The sequence below is a fragment of the Octopus sinensis genome, linkage group LG20, assembly GCF_006345805.1.
Source record: "Octopus sinensis linkage group LG20, ASM634580v1, whole genome shotgun sequence".
NCBI lineage: Eukaryota > Metazoa > Mollusca > Cephalopoda > Octopoda > Octopodidae > Octopus > Octopus sinensis.
Window position 1 is genome coordinate 29,982,889 of NC_043016.1, and position 20,299 is coordinate 30,003,187.

Below are 20,299 nucleotides of genomic sequence, written 5' to 3' on the forward strand. Positions count from 1 at the left end.
GTACATATTAGAAAGTATTACTTAAGTTGGAAGAGACTTAATAACACTTAATAACAGAGTCAAAGTTCATGAACATGTTGGCAATAAATTTCAATTATATTGTAAGATAGCCAATAATCTAATATACAGAATAATGTATGATGAACATGACAGAATGAATGCACTCTATACAAAAAAAAACATTAAAAACAAAAATTATGTTCTGAAATACATATATTATAAAGTATGAGTTATTGCTCTAACTTAAAAACTGCTGAGGTGGCTTTTGCTAACACAAGCTTTACGAAGAAACATTACTGTAGAAATAGGCTGGACAGGACACATATACACAAAAACTGCAGGCATAGCTGTGTGGTAAGAAGTTTGCTTCACAACCACATGGCCCTGAGTTCAAATTCACAGCAGGGCACCTTGGGCAAGTGTCTTTTACAATAGCCACAGGCCAGCCAAAACCTTGTGAGTGGATTTGGTGGATGAAATCTAAAAGAAGGCTATTGTGTATATAAACAGTGTGTGTTTATGTCCAAAACTTAGTGTTTCAGTAAAAGTGACTGATATAATAAGTACCAGGCTTAAAAAAAAAGTATCATGGTTGATTAATTTGAGTTAAAGTACCTTAAGGCAGTGCCCCAGCATGGCTGCAGTCTAATGACTAAAATGAGTAAAAGGTATTAATAATAAAGACCCATGTTAAAATCTTGTGTGTGTGTGTGTGCTAAGTGGTTGGAATCGGGAAGGGCATCCAGCAGGAGATACCATGCCAAAACAGACACTAGAGCTTGACACAGCCCTCTGGCTTATCTGTTTATGTCGAACCATCCACCCCATGCCAGTATGGTAATAGGGATGATAAATGATGATATCATCATCATATATAATGTTCATTTTGCCATGCCTGAATGGATCGGATGGAATTTGTTGAAGCAGATTTTTCTAAAGCCTGATGCTCTTCCCATCACCAACCCTCACCTGTTTCCAAGTAAAGTAATATTTCCCCATGGCCAGACATGGTTTTACAGAAGACTGGAAATGAACATCACTTGTATGAAGGTGAAACTCATTTGCAATTAACTACCACAATATCAAAACAATGGTTCACACATATATACATATTCTTTTATTCATCTCAGTCATTTGATTGCGGCTTGGCTGGAGCACCGTCTTTTGTCGAACAAATTGACCCCAGGACTTATTTTTTGTAAGCCCAGTATTTATTCTATCAGTTTCTTTTGCTGCACCACTAAGTTACAGGAAAGTAAAAACACCAGCATCAGTTGTCAAGCAATGGTGGGGAAACAAACAGAGACACACACACACACACTCATATACGACAGGCTTCTTTCAGTTTCTGTCTACCAAATCCACTCACAAAGCTTTGGTCAGCCCGAGGCTATAGTAGAAGACACTTTCCGCTGTGGGATTAAACCCACAATCATGTGGTTGGGAAGCAAGCTTGATACTGCACAGCCACTACGCGATATCATATGAAGGAAAGGCATAAATGCAGTTAAGCACTAAGCATATTTCCAAAGCAGAAAACATCCATATCATAAGTTTAAAATAACCCCATAATTTATGATGTAATCCACCACTTTGACAGGTGCAAACCGCCAGGTATCAAACCTTATGTCAAACTGGTTATCAAAACATTATAAGAAAGAAGGAAAAAGCTATACTGAGTGGGAGCAGTAAGAGGCTTCATAAGATATGAGAAAAGCTGGTGTGTGTGCATGTGTGTGTGTTATTTCTGTTTCTATGAGAAATGACTTTTTTGTTATTAATGAACTTTTTGATTCTTTTACTATTCTGTTCGTTTATTATTTATTTTATCTACTTCAATTTATAAATGCTCCTTTCTTGTGAGTTCAAAATTTGTTTTCATTGGCGTCCACTTGATGCAGTTATCTAATCAGCGGGTCGAAAGCCATGCCACCTTGAATATACAATGTACATAAATTATGTAGAGAAGGAATTGGTATCTTTGAGATCCCATACCATTTCTGCGTTTGTCAAATCTATAGAGAAGATGTGTGATTAACTTATGCTGCTTTAAGTGGTTTCAATTCTTGGACCTTTGTGTCTATGAGCAAAGAACATCATTTCACTTGCCTCAATCCACACAGCAGCTGAAAAATCAGTGCCAGCAACAACTGAGGATACGAGAAAGGTAACCCTGCAACTGGCAGGTACCTCATATTGGAGGGATTCTGGGTTCTTGCACTCTTGTTAACAATATAGAAAACCATGAAAAAGTTCCACCTAATGAGCTTTATCTTCCTGACAACCATTATTACATTTAATATGTATGCATATATTACACAAATATATACATGTGTGTATGCACACACAAATATAAGCAGGTTTTGCATCTTTCACTTTCCTTTGGTGTACCTCTTGCCAGTGGCGAACTGGGTCTAAAAATATTGGCTGCCAGGAGACTAAGGGGGCCCACCCGCAACTACAATGCTATCATTTAATTTCTTTTTTGTTAAAAGCATTCTTTTCAACTGTCTACAAAACACAGCCTGGTTGAAATAATGCATTCTTCCAGGGGTGAATAAAACATTCTCAAACTTGAGGAGATGGGCCCCTTAGATACTAACATGGACCCCCATATATGGATTCTAATGGCACAGGAGCCCACTTGTCATCGAGCAAGCTGGCAGCCTGGCCAGTCCACTACTGCCTCTTGCACTCCAAGTTTTTTGTAACATTACTGTACAACAATAGCATAGGCTTCCATGTACTTCTCATACTATACACACACACACACAACTTTGTGATATCATAATGACATATCTTCTGATTGATGTAGCCTTTCTTACTGTGTGAAGATACTTTAGACACTTTATTCTTACTTAGCTAATTAAATCAAATAAGTTGAAGTTTTGTTTGTTTGCTCACCTTGAAATGGCATGTGTTCACTTGGAATTATAAATACTGTTGTCTCATATGGTTTATATACATATTTTTCTTCTGCAAAATAGTTTGGTCTTGTAGTATCAACATATTTTACTAGTATAGGAGTGGCTGTGGTATGTAGCTTGCTTACAAACCACATGATTCTGGGTTCAGTCCCACTGCATGACACCTTGGGCAAATGTCTTCTACTATAGCCTCGGGCCAACCAAAGCCTTGTGAATGGATTTGGTAGATGGAAACTGAAAGTAGCCTGTCATATATATATATATATATATATATATGTTTGTCCCCCTCCCCCAAACATCGCTTGACAACTGATGTTGGTGTGTTTACGTCCCCATAACTTAATGGTTTGGCAAAAGAGACTTATAGAATAAGTACTAGGCTTACAAAGAATAAGTCCTAGGGTCGACTTGTTCAACTAAAAAAAGGCGGTGCTCCAGCATGGCCGCAGTCAAATGACTGAAACAAATAAAAGAATAAAAAGAAAAAGAAAAAATATTAATAATTAATAGGAGTGTACTGACATAGTTTCTCTCCACTATTATTCTCCAGTGACCACCCTTTCTGTTCTAGCATTTATTTCTCCCTCTCTTCTGAACTTCATCGTACTGCCACCTGCACATCATTCCTAAAACCCTCTTATTGACAACCAACCATCTTTATTTTCCACTTGATATATTCACCCCTATATACCTCTGACCTCCTCAACCCTATCATCAAAGGTTACTCAATCTCTTTCTCGAAAGTTTAGCAACTTTCACCCATTCACCTATAATCTCCCTAATGTCATCATTATCTAGTTTTATTATTATTATTATCATCATCATCATCATCAAGGTGGTGAGCTGGCAGAATCATTAGCATGCTGGACAAAATCTTTAGCAGCATTCGCCCATTGCTACATTCTGAGTTCAAATTCCACTGAGGTCGACTTAACCTTTCATTCTTTTGGGGTTGATAAACTAAGTACCAGTTGAGTACTGGGATCATTGTAATAAACTATTATTCTGTTACTCTTCACTCTTTCTGCACTGCCAGTCATCACCACCTTTCCCCTAAGCCACTTCTATTGACACCCACTCTCATTCTTTTCACCTCACATTTACCATTAACCACACCTCCATTCTTGATCACCATTCACTACAGTTATTCTTATTCCCATCTCCAACTGTCGTTCACTCTCTTCCCTTGCAACCTTTACCTATCTGCCCTTCTTGATCTGTTCCCAGTCTCTCTCTTATTTACCTTCTTGTACCTTGAGGTTGTGGAGACACATGGCCCAGCGGTTAGAGCAGTGAACTCGCAGTCGAGGGATCACGGGTTCGAATCTCAGACTGGGCGATGTGTGTGTTTATGAGCAAAACACCTAAGCTCCATGCAGCTCCGGCAGAAGGTAATGGCAAACTTCTGATGACTCTTTCGCCACAACTTTCTCTCACTCTTTCCTCCTGCATCCCATCCAGGTGGGGAACCTATACACCAAGGAAACCGGCCCTATGAGCCAGGCATGGCTCAAGAAGGCAAAACAACCTTGAGGTTACTTTTGTCACCACTATCTTTATCCCTCATTCCAGCTCTAGGCCCATTACATTCACTAACTCTCATATAATGCATGGTATCATATATCTTCTCTACAACAACAAACCTGTTCTGGTCTTTTTATCATACTTTAACTTCTTAACACCTAATGTAAAGCTTGCCTCCTTAACTACTACACTCATGTAGCCGAGAATACTCTTACGTGCTACATGGCCACCTCACTAACATTGATGCCATGAAAAAAAAAAAAGTACCCAGTACACTCTTTAAATAGTTGGTATCAGGAAGGGCACCCAGCCATAGAAACCATGTCAGAGCAGACACTGGAGCTTGGTGCTGTCCATCCCACTGGATCCTGTCAAGCACTCCAGCCACACAGTATTCTCTCTATCATTCTTGCATGAAAATGCAAGTTTCCTCCATCAAAGAATGTTGCCTTTTATCACAGTCCCTCGTAATTTCTTTTATAAGGTCCAGCATTTTGAGTTCAGTTTTTAACATTTTATCTACAATACAATTCCAATACTATGTTACCTACCTGCAGTTTGTTTTGACCACATCTCTTGATTGTGGCCTACAACAGATAGTCCTGTACAAATACCTGGTTATTCTCTATATTAAAATTCTGAAGGCAGGTTATCTTAACCTGCCTTCAAATACTTTGAGTAGTACTTCTCTAAATGACTGTTTAAGCTTCTAAATCTTCCTTCTCCAAGCTGTTTTAATCCTCTGAGTTCACCTAGTTGTAATTCTGAAATAAGTAATCACAATACTCTATCAGATGATACATGCTTCACCTGCAAAATCATAGCATTTAATGCTATCTGTCTATTTTGAGGTCCGGTGAGAATAAAGTCTGTCTGTCTGTCTGTCTATCTATCTACCTACTTACCTATCCACCTATCTATTGGAAATGACTGGAGAAGATGGTGTCATATGGGACTAGTAAACTCTGAAACAGAAAGAATCCTTCACTACAACCAGATGCATGAAAACAGATAGCAAATCTTGCAAATTAACACTGTCCCAGTTGTGACTTTGCCGTCAGGTCCATTGCTGGCTTAACAAACCATCTCCATGCTCATGCTACTCATATGTATGTCTGACATGTGCAACCTACAACTGATTATATAAAACACTGAATATACATATGCACAGGCATTAAATTGCATAAAGTTCTTTCTCCACATTAAAATTGTAATAATGAAAATAAATGAAGTGTACTGTAAGATTTTTATCTGTGGATGGTATGTTTCTTTCTCTGTGTGTGTGTGTGTGTGTATGAGGTATGAAGTTTGCTCCCCATCTACATGGCACATTAGGCAAGCATCTCCTTGTATAGCCTCAGGTCAACCAAAGCCTGGGAGAGTGGATTTGATAAATGGAAACTGAAAGAAGCCCATCATATATATCCATATATACATATTGGACTTGTAATTGTAAGATTGTGGTTTTGATTCCTGGATCAAGCAATGCATTGTATTCTTTGTGTGCAACTTAGAGGTTCAGCAAAAGAGGTTGATTGAATAAGTACTAGGCTTTAAAAAATTAATACTGGAATTAACTTATTTGATTAAAACACTTCTAGGTGATGTCCCAGCATGGCCACAATCTAACGACTGGAAAAAGTAAAAGATAAAAAAAGATATGTATGTATGTATCTATATATATATATATGCACACACACATATATAAATACAAACACATATTTCTTTATTGCCCACAGGGGGCTAAACATAGAGGGAACAAACAAGGACAAACAAAAGGATTAAGTTGATTAGCCCGACCCCAGTGCGTAACTGGTACTTATTTAATCACCCCCCACCAAAAAAAAAAGGATGAAAGCTAAGCTGACCTTGGCGGAATTTGAATTCATAATGTAGCGGCAGATGAAATACCGCTAAGCAATTTGCTTGGCATGCTAATGATTCTGCCAGCTTGCCCCCTTATATATACAAACACATACAGGCACAAGCATGGTTGTGCAGTAAGAAGTTTGCTTCTCAATGAGATGGTCCTGGGTTCAGTTCCACTTCATGATACCTTGGTCAAATATCTTCTGCTATAGCTCACAGGTCGACCAAAGCCTTGAGTGGAAACTGAAAGGCGCCCACCATATATATTTGTATATCTGTATTTCTTTGAATTTATATCCACCAGCACTGGACAGTTATTGTTGGTTTGTTTACATTCCTAATAACTAAGCAGTTTGATAATAGAATGAGCATCAGGATTTAACCATGCCCCAGCATGGCTATGGTCCAATGACTGAAAAAAGTAAAAGATAAAAAGCATGCACATATTTATGTATATGTATGTAGATATATATACAAACATGTATACATACACATATATATATACATACATATAGATATATATATACAGAATGTGATGGGCACATTGTCGCCATTTTATACTTTTAATTTCACACATGTACAGTCATTGTAGGGTCAATTGGGCACCATCTGTGAGAAAAACAGTACCATGATGCAATTCACTCTGCCAGAAATTTGGAAATGACATGCTGTACTGCTTGCCATTCGCACTAGAAGCTCCAATACAAACAGATGGTTAACACACAGAACAACTGTTGGCTTGCCATATCCCCAGAACATATACAGAGTGCTAAAAATCAAACATCTAATCAACATCATGGGTTTTGGACTGATCACTATAAATGGCAATGTTATGCCTCCATTCACCTTCCCACATGGCCTCAGATTCAACAAGGAGACCTACATCAAGAACCTAGAGGAAGTAGTGCTGCCCTGGGTCAAGAGGATGGCTACTGGAAGACTCTATGTCTGGTAACAAGACTGCACCATGCCACACAAGCAGGAGAATCCAGTCATGGCTGTCAGACAATTTCTGTGACCACATCACCCCTAACATCAGGCTACCTGATTCCCCAGACTATTATTATGTGTGGGGCACAGTTGAGCGAGAGACCATCAAAACTCCTTGTAACTCCAAAGATGAACTGAAGGCAAGGATTATGGCAGCATTCACCAACTTAAACAAGGAGACCGTCCAGAAGAGTTGCAGGAGATTCCGAAGTTGTCTGGAGGTCGTGGTTGAGATCAATCATGATTTTATTGAATAAATTTACTCTTCAGTATTTCAAGATATTTTTATGCAATTTTGGTAAAATATATCTGTTAAAATGAGATGTCAGTATTATTTTCATTTTTGCGTAATTTACATGACAATATATTCACCGCACTCTGTATGTATGTGTATATATATGTGTGTATATATATATATATATTATATATATATATAATATATATATATATATATATACACACACACACATATATATATATATAAGACATATACATACAAACATATATATAGGCATAACTGTATATATACTAATCAACATCATTAACATTCAACATCTATGCTTCATACTACCATGTTGTTTATGTGTGAGTGTCTCTCAATAGACAGCCTTTTGAGCAGATTTTTGGCAACAGGGAGGGCACCAACCATAGAAAGTATACCTGAATGACTACTACCTGACCCATGCAAACATGAAAATGGAACATTAAAACTTTAATGATGATATACACATACATATATACACATGTACAGGTGTGTATAAGTGCATATAAATATACACATACACACACTCACATGTATACACATATACAAGTTAATATATATATATATATATCATCATCATCATCATCATCATCGTTTAGCGTCCGCTTTCCATGCTAGCATGGGTTGGACGGGTCAACTGGGGTCTGTGAAGCTGGAAGGCTTCATCAGGCCCAGTCACATCTGGCAGTGTTTCTACGGCTGGATGCCCTTCCTAACGCCAACCACTCCGCGAGTGTAGTGGGTGTTTTTTACGTGCCACCTGCACAGGTGCCAGACAGAGCTGGCGAACGGCCACAAACGGATGGTGCTTTTACGTGTCACCGGCACGGGGCCAGGCGATGCTGGCAACGGACACGAACGGATGGTGCTTTTACGTGCCACCGACACGGGGCCAGACAGAGCTGGCAAACGGCCACGAGCGGACGGTGCTTTTATGTGTCACCGGCACGGGGGCCAGCCGAGGCTGGCAACGGACACGAACGGATGGTGCTTTTACGTGCCACCGACACGGGGCCAGACAGAGCTGGCAAACAGCCACGAGCGGACAGTGCTTTTACGTGTCACTGGCACGGGGGCCAGCCGAGGCTGGCAACGGACACGAACGGATGGTGCTTTTACGTGCCACCGACACGGGGCCAGACAGAGCTGGCAAACGGCCACGAACGGATGGTGCTTTTACGTGCCACCGACACGGGGCCAGACAGAGCTGGCAAACGGCCACGAACGGACGGTGCTTTTACGTGTCACCGGCACGGGGCCAGGCGAGGCTGGAAACGAACACGAACGGATGGTGCTTTTACGTGCCACCGACACGGGGCCAGGCAGAGCTGGCAAACGGCCACGAGCGAATGGCGCTTTTACGTATGACCGGCACGGGTGCCAGACGAGGCTGACAGCGGACACGAACGGATGGGTCACTTAACCCCTGCTTTCTGATATATGATTTGATTTTGATTGTTCTCACTGGTTTTGCCGGGTCTTCTCATGCACAGCATACTTCCATAGGTCTCGGTCTCTGGTCATTTCCTTGGTGAGACCTAGAGTTCGAAGGTCGTGCTGCACCACCTCGACCCAGGTTTTCCTGGGTCTACTTCTTCCACAGGTCCCCTCAACTGCCAGGGTGTGGCACTTTTTCACACACCTATCTTCATCCATTCTCACCACATGACCATACCAGCGCAATCGTCTCTCTTGCACACAACATCTGATTCCTCTTAGGTCCAACTTTTCTCTCAAGGTGCTTACACTCTGTCGACTATGAACACTGACATTACACATCCAACGGAGCATACTAGCTTCATTTCTCGCGAGCTTACCATGTCCTCAGCAGTCACGGCCCATGTTTCACTGCCATGTAGCATGGCTGTTCGTACACATGCATCATACAGTCTGCCTTTTACTCTGAGCGAGAGGCCTTTAGTCACCAACAGAGGTAAGAGCTCCCTAAAATTTGCCCAGGCTATTCTTACTCTAGCCGTTACACTTTCAGCACACCCCCACCCCCACTACTGACTTGGTCACCAAGATAACGGAAGCTATCAACTACTTCTAGTTTTTACCCCTGGAAAGTGACGGAAGTTGTTTTCTGCAGATTTTCAGAGGTTAATGCTCCCGAGCATCTGCCACATACAAAAAAACATCTTCCTAGTTAGCCTTCCTATGACATTGCTGCACCTCTTATGTGTCCATAGCTTACACTTGGTGCATCTTATAGAGTTTCTACCTACATCTTTTCTACAGATCGAGCAGGGCCATCTACCTGAAGGCGTTTGTGATTTGTCTCTACCTTCCTACTATTAGGACTTTGGTTTTAGCTAGGTTGACTCTTAGGCCCTTCGATTCTAAACCATGCTTCCACACCTGAAACTTTTCTCCAGTTCTGATAATGACTCAGCAATTAGAGCAAGGTCATCAGCATAGAGGAGCTCCCAGGGGCATCCTGTCTTGAATTCCTCCGTTATTGCCTGGAGGACTATGATAAATAGGAGGGGCTGAGGACTGAGCCTTGGTGGACCCCTACCTCTACCCGGAATTCTTCACTGTACTCATTGCCAACCCTCACTTTACTAGCAGCGTCCCTGTACATGGCTTGCACAGCTCTCACTAACCATTCATCTATTCCTAGTTTCCTCATTGACCACCATATGAGGGATCGGGGGACCCTGTCGAAGGCTTTCTCCATGTCAACAAAAGCCAGGTACAGGGGCTTATCTTTGGCTAGGTATTTCTCCTGCAGCTGCCTTACCAGGAATATAGCATCAGTGGTACTTTTCCCTGGCACAAAACCAAACTGCATCTCATCTAAACTAACTCTCTCTCTAATTAGTTGGCTTATGACCCTCTCTGTAACCTTCATCACCTGATCCAACAGCTTGATACCTCTGTAATTATTTGTATCTAGGGCATCACCTTTACCTTTGTAGCAGTTGACTATTATGCTGCTACACCAGTCATTGAGTATGACTCCTTCATGTATCACCTGATTAACTACACAGGTGACTAGGCTATAGCCGACACTACCAGATATTTGAGCATCTCTGCAGTGATACCTGATGGGCCTGGGCTTTCCCTGTCTTCATGCTTCTAATTGCCTTAGCTACTAAGGAACTATCAACCCTGATAGCTGGTCCCTCTGTTGGGTCAACGTTCGGCAGACTCTCTTTATCCCATTCATTTTCTTTATTCAGCAACCTTCATAGTGGCGTCTCCAAGCCTCTCTCTTTGCATCCTCGTTTAGCGCAAGTGAACCATCTTCCATGCGAACACACTTCTCTCCCACCACCACATCACAATTCTCTCTCACACAACTGTCTTGCAACGCGAAACACCTCCAGTCTTTGGTCCTCACGGCGAGAACATTGGCAAATTTTTTCTTATCTGCTTCCCCTCTGGCTAGATAGACCTGTCTCCTAGCTTCCCTTTTAGCAGTCTGATACAATCCCTGCTACCACCATTCTTCCAGTGCTTCCAAGTCTGTCTCTTTTCTCTAATAGCCCTGTCTACGACACTGTTCCACCACCACGTTACCTTGGGACGAGAGGGGACTTTGCACCAGCCACAGATCTGGTCAGTGGCTCTCAGCAGGTTGTCCCTAGAACGTCCAGTTGTCCTCTACCCCATGTGATACTCTATCCCCTTCTACTTCGTCAAAGGCTTCAAGTAACATGTCTCTAAATCTCTGTCCATTCACAGGATCCTTAAGCTTCCAGATCCTCTTCTCCATGTTGGTCGTCTTCTGTTTGTCCTCCTACTCCTGATTCTAAAGTCACTAACTACCAGTCTATGTTGTGGGGTGCATTCTTCGCCTGGGAAGGTTTTGGCATTTATAAGTAGCCATCTCTCCCTTTGCCTGGCAAGGATGTAGTCAATTTGGCTGGTATGTTGGCCCGATCGGTAGGTGACTAGGTGGCTGGTAGGTTTCCTGAAGTTAGTGTTGCAAATCATAAGATTATTTGCATCGCAGAACTCCAGCAGCCTGGTTCCCTCCTCGTTGCGGGAACCAGAGCCATAGCCTCCATGTACGCCGTGGAAGCTCCCAGCATGTCGTCCAACATGACCATTGAAGTCACCAGCCACAAAGAGAAGGTCTCTGTCGTTCGTCAACGAGGTAGTCTGCAGTAGAGTGTCATAGAATCGGTCTTTCTGTCCATCAGGTAGCCCCGACTGAGGAGCATAGGCTGATATAATGGTTGCTAAACTATGATGAAGCGCTAATCTAATCTTAAGTATTCTGTCGCATACTCTGATTACCTCCATTACTTTATCTACCCATTTCTCAGCGATAAGTATACCCACGCCTCCAACCCCGTCAGTGTTCCCTGCCCAGAAAATCTTGTACCTGTGTTCCTTGCCTGTGAGGAACCTAGCAGAACCTCCTCTCCACCTTACTTCTTGCATGCAACATATATCCACACGTCTCCGTTCAAGCATCTCAACTATCTCGCCAGACCTACCTTTCAGTGTGCCAACGTTGAGGGTGCCAACCCTGAGGGTGTGGGAGGTATGGGCCCTACATACATATATATATATATGACTCATTCACTGATAACTTGTTTGTCTTTCTGTGCACTTTTCTATCTACTGTTCATACACTTTTGGCTACCTTTTCTGATGAATTGTAGTGCACCTGAGCACTGTATACAATAAGTTAATTACTATTATTACGTACATTTATATATTTGTATAAATATATAAAATCTAGGAGTTTGTGTGTATGTGTATATACCGTTGCCAGCGCCGCCCTGACTGGCCTCGTGCCAGTGGCACGTAAAAAGCACCATCCGTTCGTGGCCGTTTGCCAGCTCTGTCTGGCACCTGTGCAGGTGGCACGTAAAAAGCACCCACTACACTCACGGAGTGGTTGGCGTTAGGAAGGGCATCCAGCCGTAGAAACACTGCCTTCACAGACCCCAGTAGAACTGTCCAACCAATGCTAGCATGGAAAACGGACGCTAAACAATGATGATGATGATGATGATGATATATATATATATTATATATATTATATATATATACATAGGAGTGGCTGTGTGGTAAGTAGCTTGCTAACCAACCACATGGTCCCGGGTTCAGTCCCACTGCGTGGCATCTTGGGCAAGTGTCTTCTGCTATAGCCCTGGGCCGACCAATGCCTTGTGGATGGATTTGGTAGACGGAAACTGAAAGAAGCCTGTCGTATATATGTGTATATATATATGTGTATGTATGTGTGTTTGTCCCCCTAGCATTGCTTGACAACCGATGCTGGTGTGTTTACGTCTCCGTCACTTAGCGGTTCGGCAAAAGAGACCAATAGAATAAGTACTGGGCTTACAAAGAATAAGTCCCGGGGTCGATTTGCTCGACTAAAAAGGCGGTGCTCCAGCATGGCCGCAGTCAAATGACTGAAACAAGTAAAAGAGAGAGTAAAGATATATATATATATATATTCAGGCCATAACCCATGGCCCCTACCTGGGACGTAGTCAGTCCACCTGTGCATACCTCCCTTCTTGTGACACTTGTGAAGACCTGTTGAGGCAGTGAAAAAATCAAAACAAATCAAAATAGATGAACATCAATGGAATTTGTATCTTTGTGGTACCAGTGCCGGTGGCACGTGGCACACAAGAAAACCATCCGAACGTGGCCGTAGCCAGTACCCATCGACTGGCTCCGTGCTGTGGGCACGTAACAAGCACCATCCGATCGTGGCCGTTGCCAGCCTCATCTGGCACCTGTGTCGGTGGCACATAAAAACACCATCCGAGCGTGGCCGTCTGCCAGCCTCGTCTGGCACCTGTGTCGGTGGCACATAAAAAACACCATCCGAGCGTGGCCGTTTGCCAGCCCCGTCTGGCACCTGTGTCGGTGGCACATAAAATCACCCACTACACTCTCGGAGTGGTTGCCGTTAGGAAGGGCATCCAGCTGTAGAAACACTGCCAGATCTGACTGGACTGGTGCAGCTTTCGGGCTCCCCAGACCCCAGTTGAACCGTCCAACCCATGCTAGCATGGAAAGCGGACGTTAAATGATGATGATGATGATGATGATATATATATATATATAAATGCATACTCATATGTACCCCATATAGAAATACACACACACATAACATAAATAGAAACGTATAGTGTGAGTGCGTGTGTTACAGAATGCCAATGACGTTTGACCAATTTCCAAGGTGTCTCGGGTGCACAGAAGAAGAAGAAAAAAATATTTTCTTCAATCCGCCTTCCTGCACATCCATAATCGCATCGGTATAACATCATCTGCCGCTACCGAAGTCGTTCGTGGTCGTCGTTAGAGCTGAAGATTTTCGTCAGTTCTTTTACTGCAGTCTTCCTCCATCTTCCAACCAGTCACTCTGACAAACCGTCTCATTCACCACTTGCTCTCTCTCTCTCTCTCTCTCTCCACAGTTGGGCATATGGCTGGATATCTTCCCATGTAACGTCCACCGCACGCACCACTGACATTAAAAAAAAAACTCTTGTCACCAGTGAGCTCAGCCGATACAATTGAATCCCGAGGTCTTAGAAGGCACCATTTCATGCATTCATAAACACATTTCACACTACCTACGTGAATACATCACGTATTCGCAGGAACATAGAATTACGCATAAGAGAGAGAGAGAGAGAGAGAGAGAGAAAGAAAGAGAATATGTGCTTATGAGAAGTTGTATGTGTGTGTGTGTGTTGGAATGCGCCAGTGCAGATATGTGTGACTACATATATATATATATATATATACACACACACACACATACATATGTTAAGACAAGTGAAAAATTTAGATATAAGTGTGTGAAAACTTGTGTGTGTGTTGTATATATATATATGTGTGGTGGTGTATATATATATATGTGGTGTGTGTGGTAATATATATATATATGTGTGTGTGTGTGTATTATATATATGTGTGTGTGTGTGTGTATATATAGATGTGTGTGTGTTGTTTGTATATATATATGTGTGTGTGTGTATATATATATATGTATGTGTGTGTGTGATATTATATGTGTGGTGTGTGTGTGGTGTGTTATATATATATGTGATGTTTTGTGTGTGTATATATATATATGTGTGTGTGTGTGTGTGTGTATATATGTGTGTGTTGTGTATATATATATATATGTGTGTGTGTTGTGTGTGTATGGAGAGGTATGTAAATGAGATTATAAAAAGGAAAATGTATGAACACATGTAAAAATACGTTTATTATATATATATATGTATACACACATACATTATATATATATATATATATATTATATATATATAATGTACTCTATACGATTACGTAGCGGCATATTATCTATGAAAATATATATAACTGTCACCAGCTAATAGCGACAGGCCTGTCTTCAGCCTTGCAATATTACATTTAAATACAGATGTGTGTGTGTACACGTTCACGCTGCGAGGGTGAGAGGTTGCGGCGATGAAACCGAGATCTACACCTGGCGTGTGTAGTCTTGTTTCAGAAATTTCATTTTACATTTTTCTTCTTTATTTTTTGCATCTCAAATCCATTAGTAAATGTCTTAAGAAGTGGAATGGAACTAGAAACCCCCGAGGTAGTGACATCACATACGTAACATGTCGCTTACACACACACACACACATTTATACATATGGACGTACATACATATACATATGTATGTATGTACATACACATTTAGGTATGTATACGCACATTACATACTCAAAATAATGCTGTATGTCTTGCAACTTGCTAATTCAGCGACGAAAAGTCCGTCTGACGAAGACGTTTGAACTCCAGAACGTTTACAGATGATCGTGAACGAAATAGCATTGGTTAAGCTCAACAGTTACTTGTCGTTTCACATAGCAAGTTCTCTCGTTGTGCCCGCATTAATATCTTTCTGATTTAAATAGCCAGCTTGTGGTTTTATCTTGTGATATCTAGCTATCAATCTAATATATTTTTTACACCTATATATATATCTATATTATATATATATATATTATATATATACACATGGAACAACGGACACACGAAGACTATTTGCCTACCTGCCTTCTTATCTATATCGGCATAGAACAATGTATATACTGATGTCATCACCATACCTTTCTACCTTGTGTATACACACACACACACATATACATATGTATGTATGTATATATATATATATACAGCTGCATAATTATATATATTTACATATATACATGCATATATATACATATACATACATATATATCTGCATACGTATATATACATACATACATACATACATACACACACACACGAAAACCTATATTTTTAAAGACCTCCACATAGAATGAACAGTGTCTCTATGCAGATGAAATTATAGGCAAAGCTAAAAATGCCTTCGGCAAACTTCGTCATCATCTGATGTGTGAACAGGAAATCTAATTAGAAACGAAAATTACTGTCTGCCAGGTTCTTTCTACTCTGTTTAATGGGCTGGAATCTTGGGTGTCTTCTCAAACACATATTAACCAGCTTGTCTTTCTGAAGCTAAGTCTTTGGACCATCTGTGCATATAGCCTGAATTTTGAATACAGGCCTAATCTCTAAACGTATTGGTGGTTCTGCACTATTTCTTTTGAAATTCCAGTTGAAGATGGATTGATTATGTTATTGAAATGAGTGACAACAGAATTCCAAAAGCCCTTATGTAGAGCCATTTACATGATGGAAGGAATATTATAGAAAGACCTCAGCTAAGGTAAAAGGATAAGCTCAAAGCTAACCTGAAAGTGACTAAGATCCCTTCCATCGAAACATTTCGGAAGAAACTTCACTGAAATGCAATGAATGGAGGTTAACTTGCTATAAAGCCACTAAGAACTATCATTTGAGCCATCTGGATCATTTGAAAGTACTAAGAGCAAAGACAAAGTATTGAATTAACATGCCAGCCACTTTCTCTAACAATCCTCTCTCATGTCCAAATTGTGGACTCCTCTGCAAACAACTGGCTGGACTGAAGTTTCAAGATATATATATATATATATATATATATATATATATGTGTGTGTGTGTCCAGTTAAATGAAGAAAAGGAAACTGAGATATGGAAGTTAACAATCATTTATTAACAAATTGGCCATCTTCACTTTGGCATATAACATAGTGCTAAAACTCAATGTACATATTCTTCAGAAAAAGATGCCAGTCGAGTAAAGAGCATAAGAGATTATCATATAAATGTCATTCATTAATTACACACACACATATATATATATATATATATAACACATATGCATATATATTCATATATATATATATACATATGCATATATATTCATATATATATATATACATATGCATATATATTCATATATATATATATACATATGCATATATATATTATATAATATACACAACACATATATATATATTATATATACACATATATACATATATATACACACATATGTATGCATATATACATATACATGTATATAAACATATATATAATATATATACACTATATATATATACACATATACATATATACACATATAATATATATACACATATACATATATATACACACATATGTATGCATATATACATATGTATGCATATATACATTGTATATAAACATATATAATACATGTATATATACATATATATATACATGTATATATACATATATATATACATATATACATACATATATATACATATATATATATACATATATATATACATATATATATATACATATATATATATACATACATATACATACATATATATATACATACATATACATACATATATATATACATACATATACATACATATATATATACATACATATACATACATATATATATACATACATATACATATATATATATATATACAAATATATATGTACAATATATATATATACTATATACATAAATATACATATATACACACACATATATACATTTATATATATATACACGCATATATCTACAAACATATACATACGTTCGTTTACACACACACACACACACACACGAATATCTATGAATAACCACCATACAGCTGTAGTGACTCAGACAAGTTGGGTCCCCCGGTTAACATACGTTAACTATGTTACAGCATCAAGAACTATCACAAAACTCAGGGAATCTACACAGTTTTTTTTCACTGATGTATGTACGACGAGTCATCTCACAGATCTACATTCAACATTAAATAATACAGTTGTATTTTTCGTTAACTCGCTATTTTTTTTTCTGTTCCAGATTTGAACCTTACTGGGGTCCCCAGGTGAAATACCTCCTTGTGACAACACCCTCACTAATCGGTTTTGTAATTATCTATCTAGAACGTGTAATGTGCACGGGCGAGATCCACTTATCTGCCTCTGCCCTCCCTTATGTGCGATTTAACTGGAAAATTTAAAAACCAGATGTATTCATTCGTTTTCTCTAACTTTCCCACGTTCCTACATTATGCTTCATCATGATGTAACAGCATCTAAACATCTACAATATATCCATATATATATATATATATATGTGTGTGTGTGTGTGTGTATGTATGTGTGTGTGTATGTATGTGTGTGTGTGTGTACATCATATATATTAATATATATATATTATATATATATTATATATGTATGTATGTATATGAAGGACGAAGTGCACAATATAAACATAATGGTGCTACAACATATGCTTATGATCCAAATACATACAAAATAATCAATATACATGATGAAAAATGAAATACCAAATTTAAGTCCATTAAAAGGGAAGGACTTTTTGACACACACACATTATATACTTATATATATATATATAATATATATATATATATATAGTAACATCAGACCCCGTCCAACAATACCAAGGATGAGTAGAGGAAAATGTTACTGCTGTTACTTGTATATCAAAGATGAATGCAAAAGTTTTATATATACATATGTGTGTGGTGTGTGTGTGTGTGTGTGTGTGTGTGTATGTATAATGTGTGTACAAATATGATCAAAAAAATTAAGACGACGCCTCTCCTGTCGTTTATAATAGGGTTTGGCCGAATGGATCGGAGGATTTAGAGCAAGACACAGGATAGATGGACATATATATATATATATATATATATATATAATTAAGATGAAGCTGAAGGTAACAATGTAAATACAAATAAATGTCGTCTTGGCCATCTATCCATCCATCCATCCGTTCGTTCGTTCGTTCGTCCGTCCGTTTGTTTGTTTGTTCGTCCGTCCTTGCTCGTATATTCTCCTTCCCATCCAGTCACCATCCATTTTAAAGCATTCAGCTTCAAAACCGCTGTATCAACGATTGGAATAATAATGAACAGCAGGAGAAGAATCTGAGCATTTGCATATATATATATAAGAGATAATAAATGTAATAATTGACAGGCAAAATCGGCTACGAAAAAAAACAAAAAAATCATTAAAAACAAAGAAAATTTACACACACACACATACATACATATATATATATATATATATATATAACACATATATAACATTATATCATATATTACATACATCTGTCATTGACCAACATAAAATATGCAATCAAAAATGTAACAGAAGCTAAAGGTAATTATATACATACATACATACATATATATATATATATATATATATGTGTGCTGGTAATATATTAACATGGCTCACCTGTAATAAGAAAGCAGGCCATTCTGTAAGACAAACCATCGTCTTTGGTAGCCTTTCAGGTAATTTGTCCACTTGTTCAGCCAGCCTTTGTACTGGTCAGTCTGGTGCAGTTTTGGTTCAGACATACCAGTCGATTTTAATGATCCTGGTCCAAGCTCATAGCCTGTCGAAGAACTGTCCATGGAGTTTATCCCTCAATTTTCAAGGGGTGGGGGGAAAACCCTTGTGTGTTTTTTTTGTTTGTTGTTTTTTTTTTTGGCTTTTTTTTTTTTTTTAAGACCACAGAACGATTGAGTTGCTTGTCTGTCTGTCGGTCCGTACGTCTTCCTTTTTGGTCGTCTGTCTATCAGCAGTCAGTTCCTGTTTTCTTCTTTTTTTATATCTATCCCTCTCTCTCTCTGTCTGTGTAATATATTACTTTTTTTTCCCCTTCTGCCACTATTAATTTATATAGATCTTTTCTCTAAATTCTTCCTTTGCCGTTTATTGCTATTATTACAATTTATTACTCTCTCTCTCTGTCTGTCTCCCTCTCTTTCCCTTTGTGGCTTTTCTATGTATCTATCTAACTATTTCTAAACTCGTGGAATTATGACAACATCGCTGTCACACCTTGTGCGTGTATATCTGTGTCCACCAGAGCACCACTTTCTCTCTATCAACTCTTACCTGCTCTGTTGCTGCCATTCCAATATGCCAATATGGCAGCCTAGACACGTCACACACGGTCGTGGCAGTGGGAGTAGAACGAGAGAGGGAGTAGTAGGGTGTAGCAGCAGCATCAGCAGCAGCAGCAACAGCGAAAAACTTAGTAGTAGTAGTAGTAGTAGTAGTAATGATGACGGTTGCGCCGATTAGGGTTATAGTGATGTGTAGTAGTAGTAGTTATAGTGGTAAATCGCCGTCGTGGTGGTAATGCTGATGATGTATTGTGGCAGTAATAGAGATGGTGTCGTCGTCGCCGTCGTCGTAGTATTAGTAGTAATATTAGTAGTAGTAGTAGTGCTGGCAGTAGTGGGTGAGGATGACAGTAATGGGTGGCTGCTGCCGTCTCTGCTACTACTACTACTACTACTACTACTATTACTGT

The 20,299-nt window shown here is 39.3% G+C and overlaps 1 protein-coding gene across 4 annotated transcripts in view; it reads right to left on the reverse strand.

Moving 5' to 3' along the window:
- Positions 1-19,954, reverse strand: part of LOC115222696 (oxysterol-binding protein 1) — a 221,710-nt gene extending 201,756 nt beyond the window's left edge. For 2 of the 4 annotated variants that reach the window (XM_029793021.2, XM_029793019.2), the window contains exon 1: positions 19,210-19,953. In XM_029793021.2, coding sequence (XP_029648881.1) covers positions 19,210-19,391 — 182 coding nt within the window. In that variant the 5' untranslated portion in view covers positions 19,392-19,953. Of the gene's footprint in view, positions 1-19,209 lie in introns of all 4 variants that reach the window. The other 2 variants (XM_036511611.1, XM_029793018.2) reach the window with 2 other exon arrangements.
- Positions 19,955-20,299: the final 345 nt, after the last annotated feature.